Genomic DNA, 18,745 nt, shown 5'->3' on the forward strand with positions numbered 1-18,745 from the left:
CCCGCCTTTCTTCTCCTCGCCCCGTGTTTCTAATTCTTTTTCCTCTCCCATAATGAGGGGATTACAAGGAAAACTCCAGCAGGACGCCTTTGTGGGGAGACAATCCGAGCGGGGAAGGCAGCGCGGGGCTTTGTGCGCCCGCAGCCCCCCCGGCCCGCCCGGCGCTGGGGGGACATTTAGAGCAATTACTTGTCCAGAAAGTAACTGTCAATCATTCTTAAAGGGGAAGGCCTCCAATTAATAACCTCGTCTTAATCCTTTGGACTCATTTCCAATCTGCGGGGCCTTGGTGACATCTGCAACACTAAATAAAGATTCTCCCGAGCCTTAGCACGGAGGTTCTGTGACAAATAAGAAGACTAGAGGCAACTTTGGCTGCCAAGCTGCAAGATTGGTGAGGTTGAGCCGCTTGTTTGGTTCCCAGGAGGGACTGGCAAAGTTAAATACTCCTGGAAAAGCCGCGTCGGGCCCAGCAGGTAACGGCGTTCTACGGGAATTCGGGAGAAAGTGCTGCGGGAGGAGGCTCAGAGCAGAGCCGGGGTGGGCACAGGGCTGTGCTGTGCCGTGGGGGCACGGGGAAGGGCGGTGGGTGTCCCCAGACCGCCCCGGTGTGCATCCCGGGTCCCTCGGGTCCCCAAGGGGAGCGACAGCCGCTGTCCCAAAAGGCTCCTGGAGGACACGGAGCGCAGAGCCCTCCTGCAGCACTCGCGGTGTGGGGCACCAATGGCCCCGGCACCTGGAGGGGCTGCCCTCTGTGCCCACCGGGGTGACACGGCTGCAGGGGGACGCGGTGCCATGGGGACGCAGCGTGACGCCGCTGGGGACGCGGCGCAGGGCACCACGCACGCATCCCGCGGGGTGGTTTCTCTCTTCTTCCTGTTTTCTTGAGGCCTCCTTTCCTTCTGGATGGGTTTGGGGGTGTGGGGGCTGTTCCATACACAGCCCTGACCCTCACCCCTCCACCCCAACCTTCCCTGTCCCCGCTTGTCCCCATCCCCCTCACACCGCCGGGTCCTGCACTGCTCACCCCTCTCCCCTCTCCTTGCAGGTGCGGAGCTGCGCAAATGAGAAGCGGGTGAGCACGAGCAGGATGGCAGCGGGGGTCCCGTCCCCTCCCCGTGTCCCCAACCCCAGCACGGTGACCACAGGGCACTGCACCCTGAGGCTGCAGCACCCACACCCCACCAGAGTCCACAGGGCAACAGGGCCAGGAGGTGTCACCCAGAGCTGCACTCACTGCATGCACTGCATGAGGACCCCATGCATTTGCTGCATGCACCAGTGCACTGCAAATGCACAGAGCTACACATGCATGGGATGTGCTGCACTGCACGCAGTGCACCTGCAAACTCACGCAGCGTGTGTGCATGCACTGCACACAGCCCCTGCGCAAGCACTGCATGCTTTATGCATGCTGCACACACACACACACTGCACAATGCAGGTGCCCTGGCCATGCACACACAGCAGATGTTAGCTGCACTGCACTTGCTGCACACCTACTGCACACACGCGGTGCACACCGTGCAGCACGTGCTGCACACTGCACACACCCCCACTGTGTGCACTGCGTGTGGACACTGCATGCACGCAGACAGTGCTGTGCCTGCACTGTGCATGCACTGCACTCCTCGTGCTGTGCACACTGCACACACACTGCACATGCTGCACATGCAAACATCGCATGGTGCACACTGCACCCACAGGTGTGGACACTGCAGACCGGGCCCTGCACACACAGCGTGCATTCTGCGTGCTCTGTCCGTGCCATGGGGGTTGGAATGGGGTCCTGCAGTAATGTGGGGTGGTTTCAAGGGACAGAGCATGGGAGCGGGGAGGGCGGATGGACTTGGCCAGCTCTGGTCACCTCTGAGTGGTTTTCAGAGCTGGTGGCCCTATAAAGTCCCCACGGAAGTGCCACAGGGATGGCCCATCTCCTGTCCATCTGCTCATCCAGATGGAATTCATGGGGTGGTCTGGTGTCCCTACACCCCCTCTAACCCCACTGTCCCCTCGCAGGCACCAAGATGTTCCTCAATAAGTGCGAGGGGGACCTGGGCGAGCTGCGGAAGCCAGGGGACGGCGAGGGGACCCCTCCGGCCGCTGCTGAGGAGGAGCAGCCCAAGAAGAAGCACCGGCGGAACCGCACCACCTTCACCACCTACCAGCTGCACGAGCTGGAGCGCGCCTTCGAGAAGTCCCACTACCCCGACGTGTACAGCCGCGAGGAGCTGGCCATGAAGGTCAACCTGCCGGAGGTCCGCGTGCAGGTAGGGACGGCCTCGCACCTCCATTTCCCCATTGCCCAAGGCACAAGCTCGGGGTGGTTGCGTGGGGCTGTGTCCTGCCCTTCACTGCCTCCGGGTTGGGATTTGGCTGCACCTCGCTCCCCACGGTCTTCCAGGTTCAACCCATGAATCTCAAGGCTCGATTTGGGGCAGGGAGATGGGTTTTGGAGGTTTAGGTCATGGAGGGGCATGTGGGGCCAGCTGGTCCCACAGGAAGGGTGGCAAACCTCAGCAGCTCCTCACTGCTGTCAGCTCCTCAGGGCCAGGAAAGTCCTGAGATTCTCGTGGATTCAGGATTTTAGGTTTCCTGGAGCCGGGGCATGGGGCGGTTTGATACAAAGCTCTGCTCTGCGTGGAGGCTCAGCCTGGAGCAGACCCCACTGCCAGCACAGGCAGTGACAGCCCCTCCAGCCACTGGGTCTGAAAGCACAACAAAGGGAGAGAAAGCCAAATAGAGCAGGAGTGATGAGAGAACAGGGATTGCTGGAGCCGTGGGGGACACAACACAGGGGGCACCCTGCTCAGGTCACCCCACAGGGGTCACAGTGCAGGGGACATGCCACCTGGAGCACCCCGTGTGGGGCACCCTGCATGGGGCACCCCGCGTGGGATACGGCACAACGGGGCGCCCTGCATGGGGCACCCTGCACGGGGCACAGCGTGTGGGGCACCCCGCTTAGAACGCAGCACAGGGGGGACATGCCACACGAGGCACCCTGCCTGGGACGTGGGATATGGGGCACCTTGTGTGGTGCACGTCACGCAGAGCACCCTTCATGGGACGCAGCAGATGGGGCGACTTGCACAGGACATGGCACATGGGTCACCCTACGTGGGTCACTGAATCACAGAATCGTTAAGGTTGGACGGATCGCTGAGATCACCCAGTCCAGCCACCACCCCATCCCCACCATCACTGTGTGACCATCATATGTGGGACACAACATATGGAGCGCCCTACATGGGACACACCACGCGGGACATCTTACATAGGACACGGCACCCTACATGGGACATGGCACAAGGGTCACCCTACAGGGGATACAACACATGGGACGCCCTACAAAGGACACTCTATGTGGGACAAAGCTCATGGGGCATCTTGCATAGGACATGACACAAGGGTCACTCTACAGTGGCACCCTACATGGGACAAAGCTCATGGGGCATCTTGCGTGGGACATCTTGCGTAGGACATGGCACACTGGTCGCCCTACAGGGGACACAACACGTGGGGCATCCCTGAGGAGCAAGCTGGCAGGGACCATCCAGCCATGGGGCGCGCACCCCCGGGTCACTCTCGCTGTCCCCCGGCAGGTCTGGTTCCAGAACCGGCGAGCCAAGTGGAGGCGGCAGGAGAAGATGGAGGCCAGCTCCATGAAGCTCCACGACACCCCCATGCTGTCCTTCAACCGGCCGCCCATGACGGCCAACGTGGGGCCCATGAGCAACTCCCTCCCGCTCGACCCGTGGCTGACGTCGCCCATCTCCAGCGCCACCCCGGTGCACAGCATCCCCGGCTTCATGGGGGCCCCCCAGGCCCTACAGCCCCCTTATGGCGGGCACTCCTTCCTCAACACCCCCCCGGGCATGGCGCAGGGCATGCAGCCCATGGCCCCCGCGCCCTACCAGTGCGGCACCCCCTTTGTGGACAAGTACCCGCTGGAGGACGTCGACCAGAGGAGCTCCAGCATCGCCTCGCTCCGCATGAAAGCCAAGGAGCACATTCAGACCATCGACAAGACCTGGCAGCCTATTTGATGAACGCTGCCCCCTGCTCCCGACCCCGGGGGGTGCGGGCGGGGTGCTCGGCAGGACCAGAGCAGGGACGTGCCCCCCCCGGACTGAGCACCGCGGACAGCGGCGCGGGGACACCCGGCAGCCGCCCTGGTGCGGCCATGCAGGACCTGGGGGGGTTCCCCGCACCCCTTTATTATTACGATCACCATCAAGAATTTCTTTTTTTTTTTTTATGCACAAACAGAAACGCTCTAGTTTCGTAGGGAACAACCAGGGGGTGTTGTTTTTTCAGCCGCGTTGGGCGCGCGCCGGGAGATGGGGGTACGGATGGTGGAGAGAAGAGCGGGACGCTGCGCTCCGCTCGGCGCCGGGGAAATCCGCTTTTCCATCGCCCACACTCCGCAGCCGCAGCGAAACGCCGCCGTCCCCACGCACGGGTGACCGGATCCCGCCCCGCGTCCCGCCTGCTTGTCAGGGGGAATCTGCTCCGCCGTCACTCCGGCCCTAATTGCTCTCCAGCGGTGCCGGTGGCACAAAGCTGCCGTAATTGCCGGGCGGAGGAGGGGGGGGCTCAGCCCCAATGGGGCCAGCGGGGTCCTGATGGGAGCAGGGACGGGACGGTGGTGGTGGAGTGGTGCCCCATGATGGTGCTGGGGATGGTGTGCGGTTGGCACCGTCAGGGCAGCAAGGGGATGACAGCAATGGGATGACAGCACGCGTGGGGGCTTTGGGGTTCCAAGCAGGGGATGTGTTGGGGCAGATGGGGTCGGTCGGGGCTGACGGTGGCACCGTCTGCCATGGGGGAAGAGGGGATGCCCTGGGAAATCGTGACATTCCCAACAGCCGAACACGGGGCAGAGCTGCGCCCGTGGCCGCGGTGGCACCGGGGTCGTGCGGGAGATGCCGCGGTGACACCGCCCAGGCCGCGCGCTGACCCCGTGGGGACCCGGCTCCTCGTCCCCGTCCCCCGGCTGCTGCTGCTCGTCTGCTTCGTTAGCGATAATTAAACCTTTAGCAACCCATTAAATGCATAATCGATGCTCCCCCGGCCCCCCAGCCCAGCTAATGGGCCACGGGCAGAGGCGTGCTCGGCGCGGGAGATAATGAAGCAACGGCCGCGGAAGTAATGGGGTTTGATCCGGGGGACGGGACGCGCTGAATGGGGGCTGCGCTTTTCGCATGACATAATGGCAGAGGCTGGCGCCGACCCCGCCGCGACGCCCGGGCACCCCTCGGCCAACAAAGGGCGGGCGGAGGGGAGGGGGCTGCCCCACAGCCCACCCTAATTGGGTCGAGGGGCCCCCGCTGCCGCCCGGGAGCGTTGTTGGCACACGGGGCTGAGGACCCCGCGCCCCCGGCTCACATCGTCGGAGCAAAAAGGCATTCTTCCCCCCCACCCCAGATTTCAGTCATCCCCCAAAATCTTTGCCCCCACTGACAGGCAGGAGCCCTCCGCTCCCCCACCCCACCCCACCCCCCCGCGGGATTTGCCCCCTAATCTGCTTATTTCTCTCTATTTCTCCTAGGCCTGAATGAGCCCAATCCCGCCCCGGTGCGACGCCTCGCTGAGCTGCGGCACCCGGCCCTGCCCCCTGCCCGCCCCACAGCTGCCAGGGGACATGGGGGGCAGTGTCCATATGGAGGATGGGGGGGGGCAGTGTCCATATGGGGTGGCACTGCCCTGCAAGGGGACATGGGGCTGGCATTGCCCTGTATATGGGGTAGTACCACCCTGTATATGGGGTTCACTGCCCTATTAGGGGACACGTAGCTGGCACTGCCCTGTACATGGGGTAGCACAGTCCTGTATATAATGGGATGGCACGGCCCTGTACATGGGGTGGCAGTGTCCCGTATATAGGGTGACACCGCTCTCTATATGGGGTGGCAGTGCCCTGTAGACGGACGTGGCCCCTTACACCCCATGCGATCCGGGCACCTCGGGGCTCAGGTTCTCCTCGGGGCTGTTCCCCCAGCTGCTGGGGGGCGATGCGGACAGGGGGCTGCCGGACCCCTCTGCGGCAAGCAGCGTGCTGGGGTCCCGAGGGCTCAGGTTGAGCTTGGCAATAAGTGGCCGCCCCACGCTCACCGCCCTCCGCTCCTCCACGAAGTCGGCCACGCCGCGGTAGCGGTACTGCAGGCACACGGTGAAGGCCAGCTCCTGCTGCAGGGCACAGCAACGTGGGCACAGGGACGGGGGGGCTTCGCGTGTCCCCCCCCACCCGGTGTGGCTCAGCTCTTACCCGCAATCTCTGCAGCCCACAGAGGCGGCTGTAGAGGCAGCAGGAGGGACAGGTGACACTCCAGGTGGGCACCAAGGGGCTGCCCAGCTCCTCGGGGCTCTCCCGGTTGGTGCACTTCAGGTCCACGTCCAGCTCCTGCCGGGGGGTGACATCAGGTTGGGGGACGGCACCGTGGGGACCCTCCTCCCCCAGTGTTTCCCCTCCAGGGGTGCCACCCCACCTCAGGGAGGTCGGTGAGCTTGGCCACGCACTCGGTGACATCCCCAGGGGCAGCCAGCACGCGGGTGTAGATGATCATGATGTTGGAGAACTCGGCGGCGAAGCCCAGCTGCACGGTGACGCCGCAGTCGAAGTGGAGGTGGCGGCTCTCGGGGAGGACTGCAGGGACAGCGAGCAACGTGGTGACACCGCTTCTGTCCCCGCCAATGCTCGAGGTGACGCCTGGGGCAGCCCCGGTGCAAAGCCTTGGGGCCGGTGGTGCACTGCAGATGCCACGTGCCACCCACCCCGTGCCTCGGGGCCGTCCCCTCCATGTCCCCACCCGCGGCGGTGCCACGCACCGTGAGCCTTGGCCCACTGCAGGTTCCTGGCGGAGGTCTCGGCCCGTCCCGAGGAGCGGATGGGGTCGGTCAGCGCCCGCCTCTCTGACAGGTTACTGCGCAGCTCCAGCGCCTGGCGGCCTCGCGTCAGCTCCAGCGTGCCCATGTCTGCGGGGCCGGGCACAGTGTGAGCTCAGGGGGGGATTTTGGCCCCTCCAAGCCCCGCTGCGCAGCACTCACCCTCGGCCACCTTGTCCAGCAGCACCGTGATCTTCTCGTCCTCCAGCAGCCAGCGCTTGAGGAAGGTGACGAAGACGCCGTTGGAGAGCTCGCCCTGGTTCAGCTCGTAGGCTTCGGCATCCGCGCACCTGCAGGGATGTGGAGGGTGGGCTCCGGCACCGGGACCCCCCACCCACGCTGCAGGAATCCCACCAGGGTGGGACACCCTCAGCCCAAACCCCTGAGCTCCAGGTGAGCATCGGTGCTCTGAGCCCTTGGGTGCTGCCCAGAGGTCAGTGCAGCCATAAACATCCCCAACCCCACAGAGGACAGCACCTGGGGGGGCCTGGAGTGGTGCCATGGAGTCACGGCATCCATACAACAAGGGAAAAGGGCTGAGACATCGGGACCCAGCCCCATCCCTGCTCTGGCCCGGGGGGATGGGCTCCTGCTGGCCCCACAGCAAGGAGGACGTATGAGAGCAGACCCACGTGGCATAGCCAAAGACGATGTTGGCCGTCACCTCCAGCGCCCCGAGCTGCGGGATGACGTCGTCATTGAGGTTCCTGCGAGAGAAGAGGCGCTGAGGGCTGCGGGGCCCCGTGGGGTGACACCCAGGGCACCCACAACGCCATGGGTGGGACGCGGGGGGGGTCACCTCTTGCGGCACATGTCGAGCAGGAAGATGTTGAGGCCGGTGCGGCGTTGCTGCATGCGCTGCAGCACGCGCTGCACACACAGGCAGTGGGCGGAGGTGTAGGAGCCGGGAGCGTCGATGGGCACCATGAAGCTGGTGCCAAAGTTCTCGTAGCCGTGTCCGGCGTAGTACAGCAAACCTGGTGCGAGAGGGGATGGGGGCACATCCCAGCCCTCCCTCCTCGCATGTCCCCAAGCCCCACGGCCCCAACACGGCCACCCCAAAGCCCCGCAGGAGCTGTCCCACCGTAGACTCCTTTGTCGAGGAGCAGCAGGAACTCATCGACCGCCATCTGCATCTCGTCCCGGCGCAGGTCCAGCAGTGACACCACCTTGAAGTCGAGCTGTCGCAGCAGCGCGCCGAGCGCGTGCACGTCCACCATAGGCGCCCGCAGGTGCTTGTGGTGCGTGTAGTGCATGTTGCCCACCAGCAGCGCCACTTTGTCGGTGGCTGCAGGGACAGAGGGGGACACAAAGGGATGCTCCCACTGTCCCCAGCGCCCCATGCTGTGCCATAGCCCCGCAGGGCCCCCCGCTCCTCCTGGATGGGATCTTACCGTACAGCTGGTCGGGGCTGCTGGGCTCCGGGGAGTCTGCAAAGAGAGAGGGGATGGCAACAGCCCCGAGCACAGCGATGGGACAGTGCCACCGCCTGCACCTACCTCCATCCCTGTCCTGCCAGGGGGCTCCGGAGGCGAAGAGCCGCGGGCCTGGGGCAGCACAAAGTGGGGTCAGGAGAGGGGGGCTGCGGGGCTTCGCAGCACCCCGGCTGCTGCAGGGCAGGGAACAGGGGAAGCAGAGGTTGCCCTCACCGATCTCCACATCCACCTCCTGGCTCCAAACCTCGTGGAAGAGGTTGAACACGCGACAGGAGTACGTGCCCCGCTCAGCCGTTGTCACCATCTGCACCTGCAGGGGATGGAAAGCTGAGGGCACTGTGCTGCCCCACGTTATGCTGCACTGCCCCACGCCATGCCATGCTGCCCCATGCCATGCCGTGCCATGCAGTGCCAGGCAAGGGATCCATGGTACCTGGAGCCGGGGTGCCCGCGCACCTTCCACGGGGCGCCGGTTCCTGAACCACTGGTACTGCGGCGGTGGGTTGCCGAGGGCTCTGCACTCCAGCACCAGCGGGTCCCCCTCGGCCAGGCGGCACGGCCGCGGCTGCTGCAGGATCCGCAGCCCTGCCATGCTGGGGCAGTAACCGCTGGCTGCAGATAGGAAGGGCAGCAGATCGGCACCCGGCCGTGGCAGGGCTGCACCCAGCTGGCCTCAGCTCCACGATGCCCGACAGGAGCCATTCCCAGTCCCAGGGGTGAGCAGTGCCCCACAGACGCCGACCCCAGGGCCCACCTGATTCGGGGCTGCCGCTCCTCTCCACTTGGATGTGAGCCCACCTGGAGAAGGCGAAGGCGGCCCCACAGCTCACGCGGCAGATGTACCACTGGGGAGGTCCTGGCGGCGCGGCCGTGTCGATCACCAGCTCCGGGGCCGTGGCTCCGGGCACCTACGGCACGGTGGAGCCAGGCTCAGGATGCCCGCTCCCACCGGTGCAGGTGCCAGGGAGGGGACGTGGGCCTCACCTCCTGCTTTCCACAGAACCACTGGTAGGCAAGCCCTGGCGGGCCGGTGGCCCAGCAGGTCAAGGTCACCCGCGTCCCCTCCGCCACCACCTGCGACTCCGGCTGCACCGTGATGCGGATCACATTGTGGACTGCAGGAGAAGAGCCCAGGCTGGTCGAGAGCTCTGTCCCACACCACCCCATCACACCCCATCCTGCCCCATTCAAACCATCCCATCCTACCTTGTCCCATTCGGTGCCACCCTATGGCATCCCATCCACTGCATTCTGTCCCAGCTGGCCCCATCCCATCCTGTGCTGCCCCACTTTGCTCCCCCCCAGCCCACCTCATTGCATCCCAACCCATCACACTTTGTCCTATCACGCTCTGCCCTGTCCCAGCCCACCCCGTCCCATCTCATCACATGGCCCCATCCCATCAACCCCTTTCCCATCCCACTCCAACTCTTACCTCCCTTCTAACCTACCCTACTGTACCCATCTCCCATCCCTTCCCATCCCATCCATCCGATCCCATGCTATTTCATCCCATCTCACCTACCCTACTGCATCCATCCCATCCTTTCCCATTCAAATCTATCCCACCCATCCTACTGCATCCATCCCATCCCATCTCTCCAATTCCAACCCATTCCACCCCATCCACCACACTGCATTCATCCAGCCAAATCCCATCCCACCCACTCCACTGCATCCATTCCATCTCACCCATCCTGCTGCATCCATCCCTTCCTACCCCCCCATCCACCCTGCTGCAGCCATCCCAGCCCATCCCACCTCCCCACTGCCACTCCATCAGCAGGACAAGCCCCTCGCCTCCCCACTTTCCCCTTGCTGACACCCCCAGCCCCCAGGTGGCACTAGGCCTTTCCCTACCGGCGCTGCTCAGGAGCTGGCAGGCCTGCACATGCCCCATCCTGTGCAGGCAGCCCCGCAGGTACCGGAGGGTGCACTCACGCTCGGCCAGGAGCTGCAGGAGGCACTGCGTGGGGCTGCCGAGGGGCTCCAGCACCTTCAGCGAGCACATCTCCAGCTCCTCCTCACTGTGAGGGATAGCGGTGACGCAACGGGGCAGATGTGGCTACAACGGGGTCCGGTGGTGGGGGAGCACAGTGTCCAGCCCACAGTCCCCTCGTCCCTACCTGCACCTGAAGCGTTTCTCCGCCCCAGCCACCTCGGCCAGCTTGCGCCAGCCCCGGCTGGCTGTGTCCAGGAGCTCACAGAGCTGGGCCACCACCTCCTCGCCCAGCGAGCCGATGGGCAAGCTCCAGTCCCCCATCCCGCCCCACAGCCACGGCCTTGGGCTGCGAGGGGACAGGGTGCCAGCAGGAGATGGCAGCACGGGCAGGTGCGGAGGGGACGGAGCCCTGAAGGCGCAGAGCACTCACCTCCAGATACCGAGCGTGCCTGGAGCCGCCAGCACCCAGCTCAGCGCACACCAAACCCCACACAAAGGAAATGAGGGTTAGAAACAAAAGCAGCCCCACGCTGCAGCACTTCTGCTTTCCTCTGCCACTTCCTGCGCTGCAGAGCAATGTGGCCCTCGGGGAACCAGCACAGCCCTGCCCTGGGGCAGCAGCAGCCCCCCCTGCCCCTGCCTGCACAGCACAGTAGGGCTGCCCCTGGGCTCTGCCAGGCCAAGAGCACACGGGGAGGGGACCCTGACCCCTCCTGCCCACCTTCCTGGGGGATGCGGTGACCTCAGCAGAGTCACTCTCACCCCAAAGCTGCTGCCCTCCCACCCATCCCCACCACAGCAGAGCACTGGCAGAAGGAGCAGGACCCGTTTGGCAGCTGCGGGCCCCGCTGCCACCAATAAACAGAACTCCGTTGTGGCAAAATCCCCAAGAACTGATGGCCTCAATCCTCCCCCAACGCTGCGCAGGAGGGGACAACCACACTGAGCACGCAGAGCACTTGTGTTTGCCTCAGCCTCCATGACAGGCATCGGCCTCAGCTGAGATTTATTGACAGTCTGTAGCGAGAAGACAGGACTGGCAGTGGGAGCTGCCCCAGAGCCACCCACGCTGGCACCTGCCGCCGCAGCCTCGTTACAGCTGCTCACAGCTTCCTGCTCTTCTTCAGCTTGTTGCGCTGCCACGAGTTGTACTTCCGCAGGCGCCTCCAGTACTCGAGGGAGTCGGGGTCCATCTCCTCCAGCTTCTTGGGGGGCCCCAGGTGGATCTGGAACAGCCTGGGGGCAAACACGGAGCAGGTGAGGCTGCGGCAGAGGGGGCAGAGGGTGGCTTGCAGGATCTCAGAGCTGCTGCAGTCGGAAGGGAGCTATGGAGGCCGCATCTCTCCCACCCTCGGGACCCTCAGCCGGGACGCAGCGCTTCGGGTGAGCCCCACCTACCACTCGGGGTACTCAGAGTCGGGCTTCAGGGCCACCTCGGGGCTGTCCTTCAGGTAGTTGACCCCCACGGCGTAGTTGGCCAACGTGACGGGGTCCGTGCACACCTCCGGCCCCTTCAGCTGCTCCTTCGGCGCGCTCTTCCCCTTCACCTTCACACCTAGGGGAGGGGACACAGTGATGTGAGGGGACATGGCGGGGCTGGGGGGGCGTGGGGGTGAGGGGAGGAGGCCTTGGGGCACGGAGATGGGGCCTGGGGCTGGGAGCCAGGAACTTTGGGACAGAAGTGGGACATGGGAAGGGGATGTGGGAAAAGGACCCCACTGGGACACAGAAAGGGACAGGGGAAAAGAATAAGGGCACACGACATGGGAATGGGACCCAACTGGGACACAGGAACAGGACATGAGACAGGAACATGGGAACGGGATATGGGAAAGGGACATGGAACAGAGCATGGGAATGGAATACAGGAATGGAACACTGAATGGGGCAGGTGAATGAGATATGGGACGGGACATCAGAACGGAACAGAGGAACAGGACATAAGAATGGGATACGGGAACGGGACATGGGAAAAGGACCCAACTACAGCATGGGATCAGGATCGGGAACAGGACCCAGGAACAAAACGTGGGAATGGGATCCAGAAACGGGGCCCAGCCGGGACAAAGGAACGGGACACGGGAAGAGGACTCGGGATCAGGACACGGGATCGGGCTCCGAGCTCCAGGCCCAGCCTGGCCTCACCCGGTTTCTTGGCGTAGCCGCGGGCCGGCCCGGGCCGCACAGCGCTCACCGCCCGCAGCAGCAGGCGCGCGGCCATAGCGCGGCGCGGGGCACGCCGGGACGGCAGCAAAGCGCGCATGCGCGGCGGCCGCGCCCGGAAGCGGCGGCTGGGCGGATCCGGAAAGTCGACGCAGCGGCGCCCGGAAGTGGGGGTGGTGGCGCCCGGAAGTCGCGGCGGGGTCGGCCCGTCCGTAAGTCCCTCCCTGACCCGTTCCGTTCCGTTCCGCTCCGCTCGGGCCCGGCCGGGTTGCGGTGCCGCCTGGCAGTGAGTGCCGGCTGAAGCCTCGCGGGACGCGCTGGGCGCTGCGAGGTGGAGCCCCGACCCTGGAACTCCATAAGTCCCTTTGCGGCTCTTCCTCGGGCCCCCAAGCTGCTCCGGGCCCCCTCAGCCCCTCTGTGTCCCGCTGCGGCCCGCCCCGCGAGCGCGACCTCTCTGCGGCCTCCGCTGGATCCCTCCCGGTGCCCCCCTCTGTGCCCCTTCCCTGACCCCTCTCTTGCCCTCATCTTGACTCCCCAGCGCCCTCTCCTTGGCCCCTCATTCCTCCCCCCCTCCTTCTCCCCCCCCCATGCCTGCCTTCCCCCAAGCCCTCTCCCTGTCTTCCCCTGGCCTGCCTGTTCCCCATGGAGACCACCATGGATTTCCAAGCGGCTTCCGAGCCACCAGCCATGGACACAGAAGAAGGGCAGCGTGATGCCCCCCAGCCCACTGTGGGGCAGCTGGAGGGGCCCCCCTTCAGTGGCACCACTGTGGATCAGCAGAGGAGTCCGGAGCCCACATCGGGGCCTGCTTCAGCCATGAACCTTAACAGCGGGGATGAACAGAGCGGGCTTTGCAGGGACTTGGGAAGAGAGATGGAAGAGGAGGTGGTGACCACTGGGCCACAGGGCCCCACAGACTGGAGACCGAGAGCTGGGAGCACCTCACGGGACACAGGGCCCCCCCGCACCCCCAGCAGTGGCACCATGGAGCTGGATGAGGCGCCTGAGGAGGAGCCCTCGGAGATGCAGGGCCTGCTGGCCCAGCTAGAGACCCTCAGCCCCAGTCTGTGCGATGCCCCCAACACGGCCCCTGTGGCGAGCAAGAGGGCCCCGCGGGGCTACGCAGAGTGCCGGGGTGAGTGCCAGCCCTGCCCGCTGCACGTGGCCACAGGCAGGGGCCTGGCAGTGCGTCCCTGCTGCACCCAGCACTCGGCCCGCTCACGGCCTTGCCACGGCTTGCTCTTCGCTGAGGCCGACCGGGAGGACCTGCTGAACCTCCTGTGCTATGAGGGGGGGTTGCCTGAGGCTGACACCGAGACACCCCTGACCTGCTCTGAAGTCCTGGCTGGGACCAAGCTGGAGATGCTGCAGGTGCCCGAGGAACCCGCTGATGATGATGAGCTGGGAGGGCCGGGCGGCTCAGAGGAAGGAACTTCTGGCGGCTGGATTTATGAAGAGGGGCTTGGTGAGGACAAACCCGCCTGCGAGGGCAATCGGGACAGCTCGCCAGAGCCAGCCTGGACAGAACTGTCTCCTGCTGTGACCCTGGAGAAGGAGCGGCTGCCCCAAGGCAGTGTGACCGTGAGTGCAGGCGTCTGGCCGTGGTGCTGTGGAAGCAGGCTGGGATGTGTCCCTCAGCTCTCCTTCCTCGTGGGGTTTTGGGGACAGAGGGGAGTGAGGGGCAGCTTTTCCCAGGTCTTGTGGGGCATTGTGCTGCTGAGGGTCCTGGAGAACACCCTCAGTACTTGCTCTGGGTAATGCTATCCTAAACGCGAGGGGAGATTTGTGCCTGTCTGATCCTGGGGGGAAGCCAGTGGGTCTAAAGAGCCCCACAGCCCTAGCACCCTGTGCCCTTGATCCTCTGGTACTCCCCAGGCTCCCAGCTAGTGCCTCACCTTTCTGTTGTTTTGCAGAACAAGGAATCCCCCTCCTCCTGCCTGGCCTTCAAAGAGGGTGAGTTGTTTCTCTGCTTGAACCAGGAGTCCTCACCCACCGCCTCCTGCTCTGACGTGGGCATTGGGGTGTCTGGGGGGTCCCAGCTCTGCACCCAGAAGAGTTCCCTGGGGCAGAGGCATTGCTGGAGACTTGCTGGGGAATGTGGCCGCAGACTCGGGGTGGCTGGTTCACTCACAGCTTGCACACTGCTGGGCACAGAGATGCTTCAGGGATCCTGTGGGGTGCCCAGGTTTGGGAAGAGAAAAAGGAGGGCTCTCCAGGGGAAGAGGGGGCAGCCCAAGGGTTGGTGTTGGTTCCACCGTGATGCCAGGAGCACATCTCCCCAGCACTGAGCCGCTTCCCCGCATACGGGAGCACAGCTAACAGGTGGTAGGATGAAACCAGCCCCTGTTCTAGCCCTCCCAGTCTCTCAGTTCCAGGCCCCTGTGACCCGGAGGATCTGCTGGACGGTGTGATTTTTGGGGCAAAGTACCTGGGCTCCACACAGCTGGTTTCAGAGAGGAACCCCCCGACCAGCGTCCGCATGGCACAGGCGCAGGAGGCTGTGGACAGAATCAAGGTGCAGGGAGGGGCATGTCCTGACCTCTCATGAGCACAGGGCAGCGCTTTGCTGTGGGGCAGGGACCCAGCAGTGACTTTGTTGGGTGGCTTCACTCCACAGGCGCCAGAGGGAGAGTCCCAACCCATGACAGAGGTGGACCTGTTTGTCTCCACACAGAGGATCAAGGTGCTGACAGCTGACACGCAGGTGAGCAGGGACCTTCCTTTCAGCCATGGCGTCTTCTCTGCCTTCCCTCCTAGGGATGTCGTGCCCAGGGGCGGCGGCGTGCAGCTGGGAGGAGCTGTCACTCACAGCCATCCCAGGCCTGCAGAGTGGGACCTGAACCAGACTGAGCCTGCATTCTCCTGGCATGCAGCAGCACCCGCCTGGCTCGTGTGCTCGTGTGCTGCATGGAGGGGAGGACTGAAGGTCTCTGCCATGTCCCCTTGCCAGGAGGCCATGATGGATCACTCCCTGCAGACCATCTCCTACATCGCCGACATCGGCTCCCTCGTGGTGCTCATGGCACGCCGCAAGCTGCCTCGGCGAGAGGAGGCGGCGGAGGAGAAGCGGCTCTACAAGATGATCTGCCACGTCTTCCACTCGGCTGACGTGAGTGGGGGTGAGCCCCAAGGGAGGGCAGGACGCTGGCAGGCTCCTGGTCCCATCCTGCTGCAGTGAGCGGGCACTTGGTGTCACTGCGCTGCGGCACGAAGAGATGGAGCCTGGGCACCTCTGCTGTGTAGAGCAGCCCAGTGAGAAAAGGAGGAGATCAGCACCATGAAGGGGGAGGGCAGGGGTCAGGGTGCCCTGCAGCTCCCAGGCCCTGTCTGTGCTGGACAGCTGCTGGGTCCAGTTTGGCTATCGGGCCGTGGCCCTGAGCACTAATGTCCCCTGCCTGTCCCCAGGCCCAGATCATTGCTCAGGCCATCGGGCAGGCATTTGGTGTGGCCTACCAGCGCTTCCTGGAGGCCAACAGCATCGACCCAAGTGAGCTGAGCCCTCGCCAGTACAGCCGTGCCCTCGAGGACCAGGAGCAGTACAATGCAGAGCTGACCCACTTCTCCCGGCAGGAGAACTGCAAGGACGTAAGAGCTGCTTTGGAGGGGTGGGGACGGCGTGGGGTGCCAGCACAGTGCCCTCTGTGTGTCACAGCGTGCCTCCCTGAGCAGCTGAGATGCTCCCTACCAACCCAGGCCCCATCCCAGCTCGCTCTGAGCCCAGTACCCCTGTGCAGGGGCTGCAGTGCACACTCCAGGTCACTGTCCTGGTGCCCCCTCCCCAGGTCTGCATCCGGAAGCAGAAGGGGGAGATCCTGGGCATCGCCATCGTGGAGTCGGGCTGGGGCTCCATCCTGCCCACCGTTGTCATTGCCAACCTGATGCACGGGGGCCCCGCAGAGAGATCGGGTGAGCTGAGCATCGGGGACCGCCTCATGTCCATCAATGGGACGAGCCTGGTGGGGCTGCCCCTCACCACCTGCCAGAGCATCATCCGGGTGAGCCGGGGCTGGACCTGGAGGGGGGCTCCTGCTGCCAGGGCAGAGATGGGAAACAGCCTGATGGTGTATGGGGTGTTGGTAATACTGGGGGCAGAGGGCAGGAGGGCCTGTACCTGACCTGTGCTAATCCTCGGCCTTCCTTTGAGCAACACGGCTGTGTCCTCTCTCTCGACCCCTCCAAGTGACTCTCTGAAGTCTGACACGTCCCCCCCTCACCTTACAGGAACTGAAGCACCAGACAGAGGTGACACTGAACATAGTGCACTGCTCCCCCGTCACCACAGCTGTCATCCGGCGCCCCGACTCCAAGTACCAGCTGGGCTTCTGTGTCGAGAACGGCGTGGTGAGTGCTGCAGGGCAGGAGTAGAGCCAGGCCAGGGCTGCCCAGGGCTTCATCCACCCCCTGGCAGAGGGACTCTGCGCAGACGAGCCCACAGCGCTGATGCTCCCCAGTTTCTGAGGTTTCATGTGGCTCTGTGCCATGGCGGAAGGTTCCTCGTAGCTCTGCTGCAGTGCCGTTGTTTGGGTTCGTCTCCTTGGCGCTCCTCAACTGTTTGCTTTGGGAGTGGTGGTTTCTTCCTGACTCCCTTGGTGTGTCCTTGGCGATGTTTGTCGCCGTCCTTCAGTGCCCCAGCTGCTCCCTGTGCTGAGCTCCACAGCGGCTGCATTGGAAACGCGCCGGGAAGGCAGAGAGCATTTCCAGGATCACGGGGGAGGACGGGGCGGGTGGGCAGCGGAGGCAGAGTGCAGCTGCAGCACCCTCCAAGTGGTGCTCCCAATGGTTTGGGGATGTTGTCACCCTGCAAGCACTCAGGGCAGGAGCTCAAGGGTCTGATGCCTGGGGAGCTGAGCTCTGTGCAGGCCTGGTGGCCAGAAGTCTGTGGGCTGCCCTTGCCATACAGCTGAGCACGTCACTCCTGTCCCAGCAGTGCAAGGGGGCATCCCTGCACGCGCTGCGTGCCCTTGGCTGAAGGAGGCAGCTCCAAGCACAGAGCTCTTGTAGGAGAGGGCTCTGTGGCTGTGGGGTGCAAGCACAGCTCGGATCTCACCGGCATTCCCTGCTCCCCAGATCTGCAGCCTGATGCGTGGAGGCATCGCTGAGAAGGGCGGCATCCGCGTGGGGCACCGCATCATCGAGATCAATGGGCAGAGCGTGGTGGCCACGCCGCACGAGAAGATCATCCAGATCCTCACGCAGGCGGTCAGCGAGGTGAGCAGAGCGGGCTGTGTCTGCCCCCGCACTCCCCGTGGCCGCAGACAGCACGGGCTGGGCTCGGGGCCTCACCCCAGCAGCCTCCAGCCTGGGGTTGCCGTCTCCCAGCTGATCTGAGCGTCTCTGCCCAGGTCCACATCAAGACCATGCCAGCCTCCACGTACCGCCTGCTGACAGGGCAGGAGCAGCCCGTCTTCCTCTGAAGCTGCCTGTGCCCGGCTGTCGCTGCACGCACCCAGGGGCCACTGCTCTGCCTGCTGTCCCAGCACGGCCACCGGAGCCCCCAGCCCCCAGAGGGCCTAATCCTGCACCCCTTCTTTCGGACTCAAGACGCAGTGGGAGGCTGGGGGCCGATGCCCAGCTTGAGCAGCATTAGGGCCCACGGTGCCTGTGACCCTTCTCCATCTCTGTTCACCCCTCCCTGCCTCAGTGCCTGTGCGGTGCCGTCCCCCGGCTCCATGGGATCCCTCGCCTTGGCCTGGTGCTGGGAGGGGAGAGGGGACCCTGCAAGAAAGGCCACCCCCTTTCTGTCACCACAGATTGTGCTTTTACAGTCGCCGATGGTGCCTTTCCCCAGGTGGGGCTGGAACTGTGCACAGCTCAGGAGCTCGTCCCAGGCAGCCCTGAGCAGCTCTGCCTCTGCACACCAGGGTGTGGGCGCACGTTGGCACCCCAAGGGAGAGCCAGCAACCCCCAGACTCAGCCTTAAGGGCAGCAGCTCCCTCAGCACCCACTCCTCCTTGGCTTTTCCAGGGCACTGGTGGGCTGCAAATAGCCGCCCCGTTAGCCTTGTTGCACCGAGCTGGGAAACTACCTCTGCTTCCTCAGCACTGCCTTGCACCATTCTGCACGCACAGTGGGGTGTCAGCCCTTAGGGCTGTTCCTCAGTGCAACCAAAGGGAACACGGCATTGCCACATCCCACAGAGCTTGGGGATGTGAACCCCACGGAGCAGCCTGCAGCTCAGGGCTCCATGGAGATGTGTTGTTCACACGGGGAGAGCTGCGACCCTTTGCCTGAGGCAGCCTGACACGACTTTGCCTGTGTGCTTGGATGATGTAAAAAAATAAAAGTTTGGGGAAATGCTGGAGGCTGCAGCTCGCCC

General features: G+C 64.3%; 4 protein-coding genes across 6 annotated transcripts; 2 read left to right on the forward strand and 2 right to left on the reverse strand.

The window, feature by feature from the left end:
* Positions 989 to 4,469, forward strand: RAX2 (retina and anterior neural fold homeobox 2). Its single transcript, XM_021378622.1, has 3 exons — positions 989 to 1,075; positions 2,020 to 2,270; positions 3,606 to 4,469. The coding sequence occupies exons 2-3, from the start codon at positions 2,028 to 2,030 to the stop codon at positions 4,047 to 4,049; spliced, it is 687 nt and encodes a 228-aa protein (XP_021234297.1). The 5' UTR covers positions 989 to 1,075; positions 2,020 to 2,027; the 3' UTR covers positions 4,050 to 4,469.
* LOC110388875 (mucosa-associated lymphoid tissue lymphoma translocation protein 1-like) lies at positions 4,248 to 10,808 on the reverse strand. 3 transcript variants are annotated; one of them, XM_021378604.1, is made up of 17 exons: positions 10,697 to 10,807; positions 10,451 to 10,612; positions 10,185 to 10,351; positions 9,309 to 9,439; positions 9,079 to 9,232; positions 8,758 to 8,936; positions 8,538 to 8,634; positions 8,388 to 8,435; positions 8,283 to 8,318; positions 7,973 to 8,176; positions 7,688 to 7,865; positions 7,521 to 7,595; positions 7,051 to 7,178; positions 6,832 to 6,978; positions 6,492 to 6,649; positions 6,272 to 6,406; positions 4,248 to 6,192 (listed from the first exon to the last, which is right to left on the reverse strand). In XM_021378604.1, the coding sequence occupies exons 2-17, from the start codon at positions 10,585 to 10,587 to the stop codon at positions 5,944 to 5,946; spliced, it is 2,223 nt and encodes a 740-aa protein (XP_021234279.1). In that variant the 5' UTR covers positions 10,588 to 10,612; positions 10,697 to 10,807; the 3' UTR covers positions 4,248 to 5,943. The 3 variants fall into 3 exon arrangements, with proteins under 3 accessions (XP_021234279.1, XP_021234280.1, XP_021234278.1); XM_021378605.1 differs by having other exon boundaries at positions 4,248 to 6,189; positions 10,451 to 10,808; XM_021378603.1 differs by having other exon boundaries at positions 10,451 to 10,807.
* On the reverse strand, positions 11,226 to 12,561 carry MRPL54 (mitochondrial ribosomal protein L54). Its single transcript, XM_021378624.1, has 3 exons — positions 12,412 to 12,561; positions 11,665 to 11,821; positions 11,226 to 11,502 (listed from the first exon to the last, which is right to left on the reverse strand). The coding sequence occupies exons 1-3, from the start codon at positions 12,527 to 12,529 to the stop codon at positions 11,370 to 11,372; spliced, it is 408 nt and encodes a 135-aa protein (XP_021234299.1). The 5' UTR covers positions 12,530 to 12,561; the 3' UTR covers positions 11,226 to 11,369.
* On the forward strand, positions 12,713 to 18,728 carry APBA3 (amyloid beta precursor protein binding family A member 3). The gene is made up of 10 exons (XM_021378606.1): positions 12,713 to 14,010; positions 14,343 to 14,382; positions 14,799 to 14,944; positions 15,047 to 15,133; positions 15,380 to 15,538; positions 15,835 to 16,014; positions 16,212 to 16,424; positions 16,651 to 16,770; positions 17,497 to 17,637; positions 17,772 to 18,728. The coding sequence occupies exons 1-10, from the start codon at positions 13,072 to 13,074 to the stop codon at positions 17,841 to 17,843; spliced, it is 2,097 nt and encodes a 698-aa protein (XP_021234281.1). The 5' UTR covers positions 12,713 to 13,071; the 3' UTR covers positions 17,844 to 18,728.

Source organism: Numida meleagris, chromosome 27 (genome assembly GCF_002078875.1).
Source record: "Numida meleagris isolate 19003 breed g44 Domestic line chromosome 27, NumMel1.0, whole genome shotgun sequence".
NCBI classification, from domain to species: Eukaryota; Metazoa; Chordata; class Aves; order Galliformes; family Numididae; genus Numida; species Numida meleagris.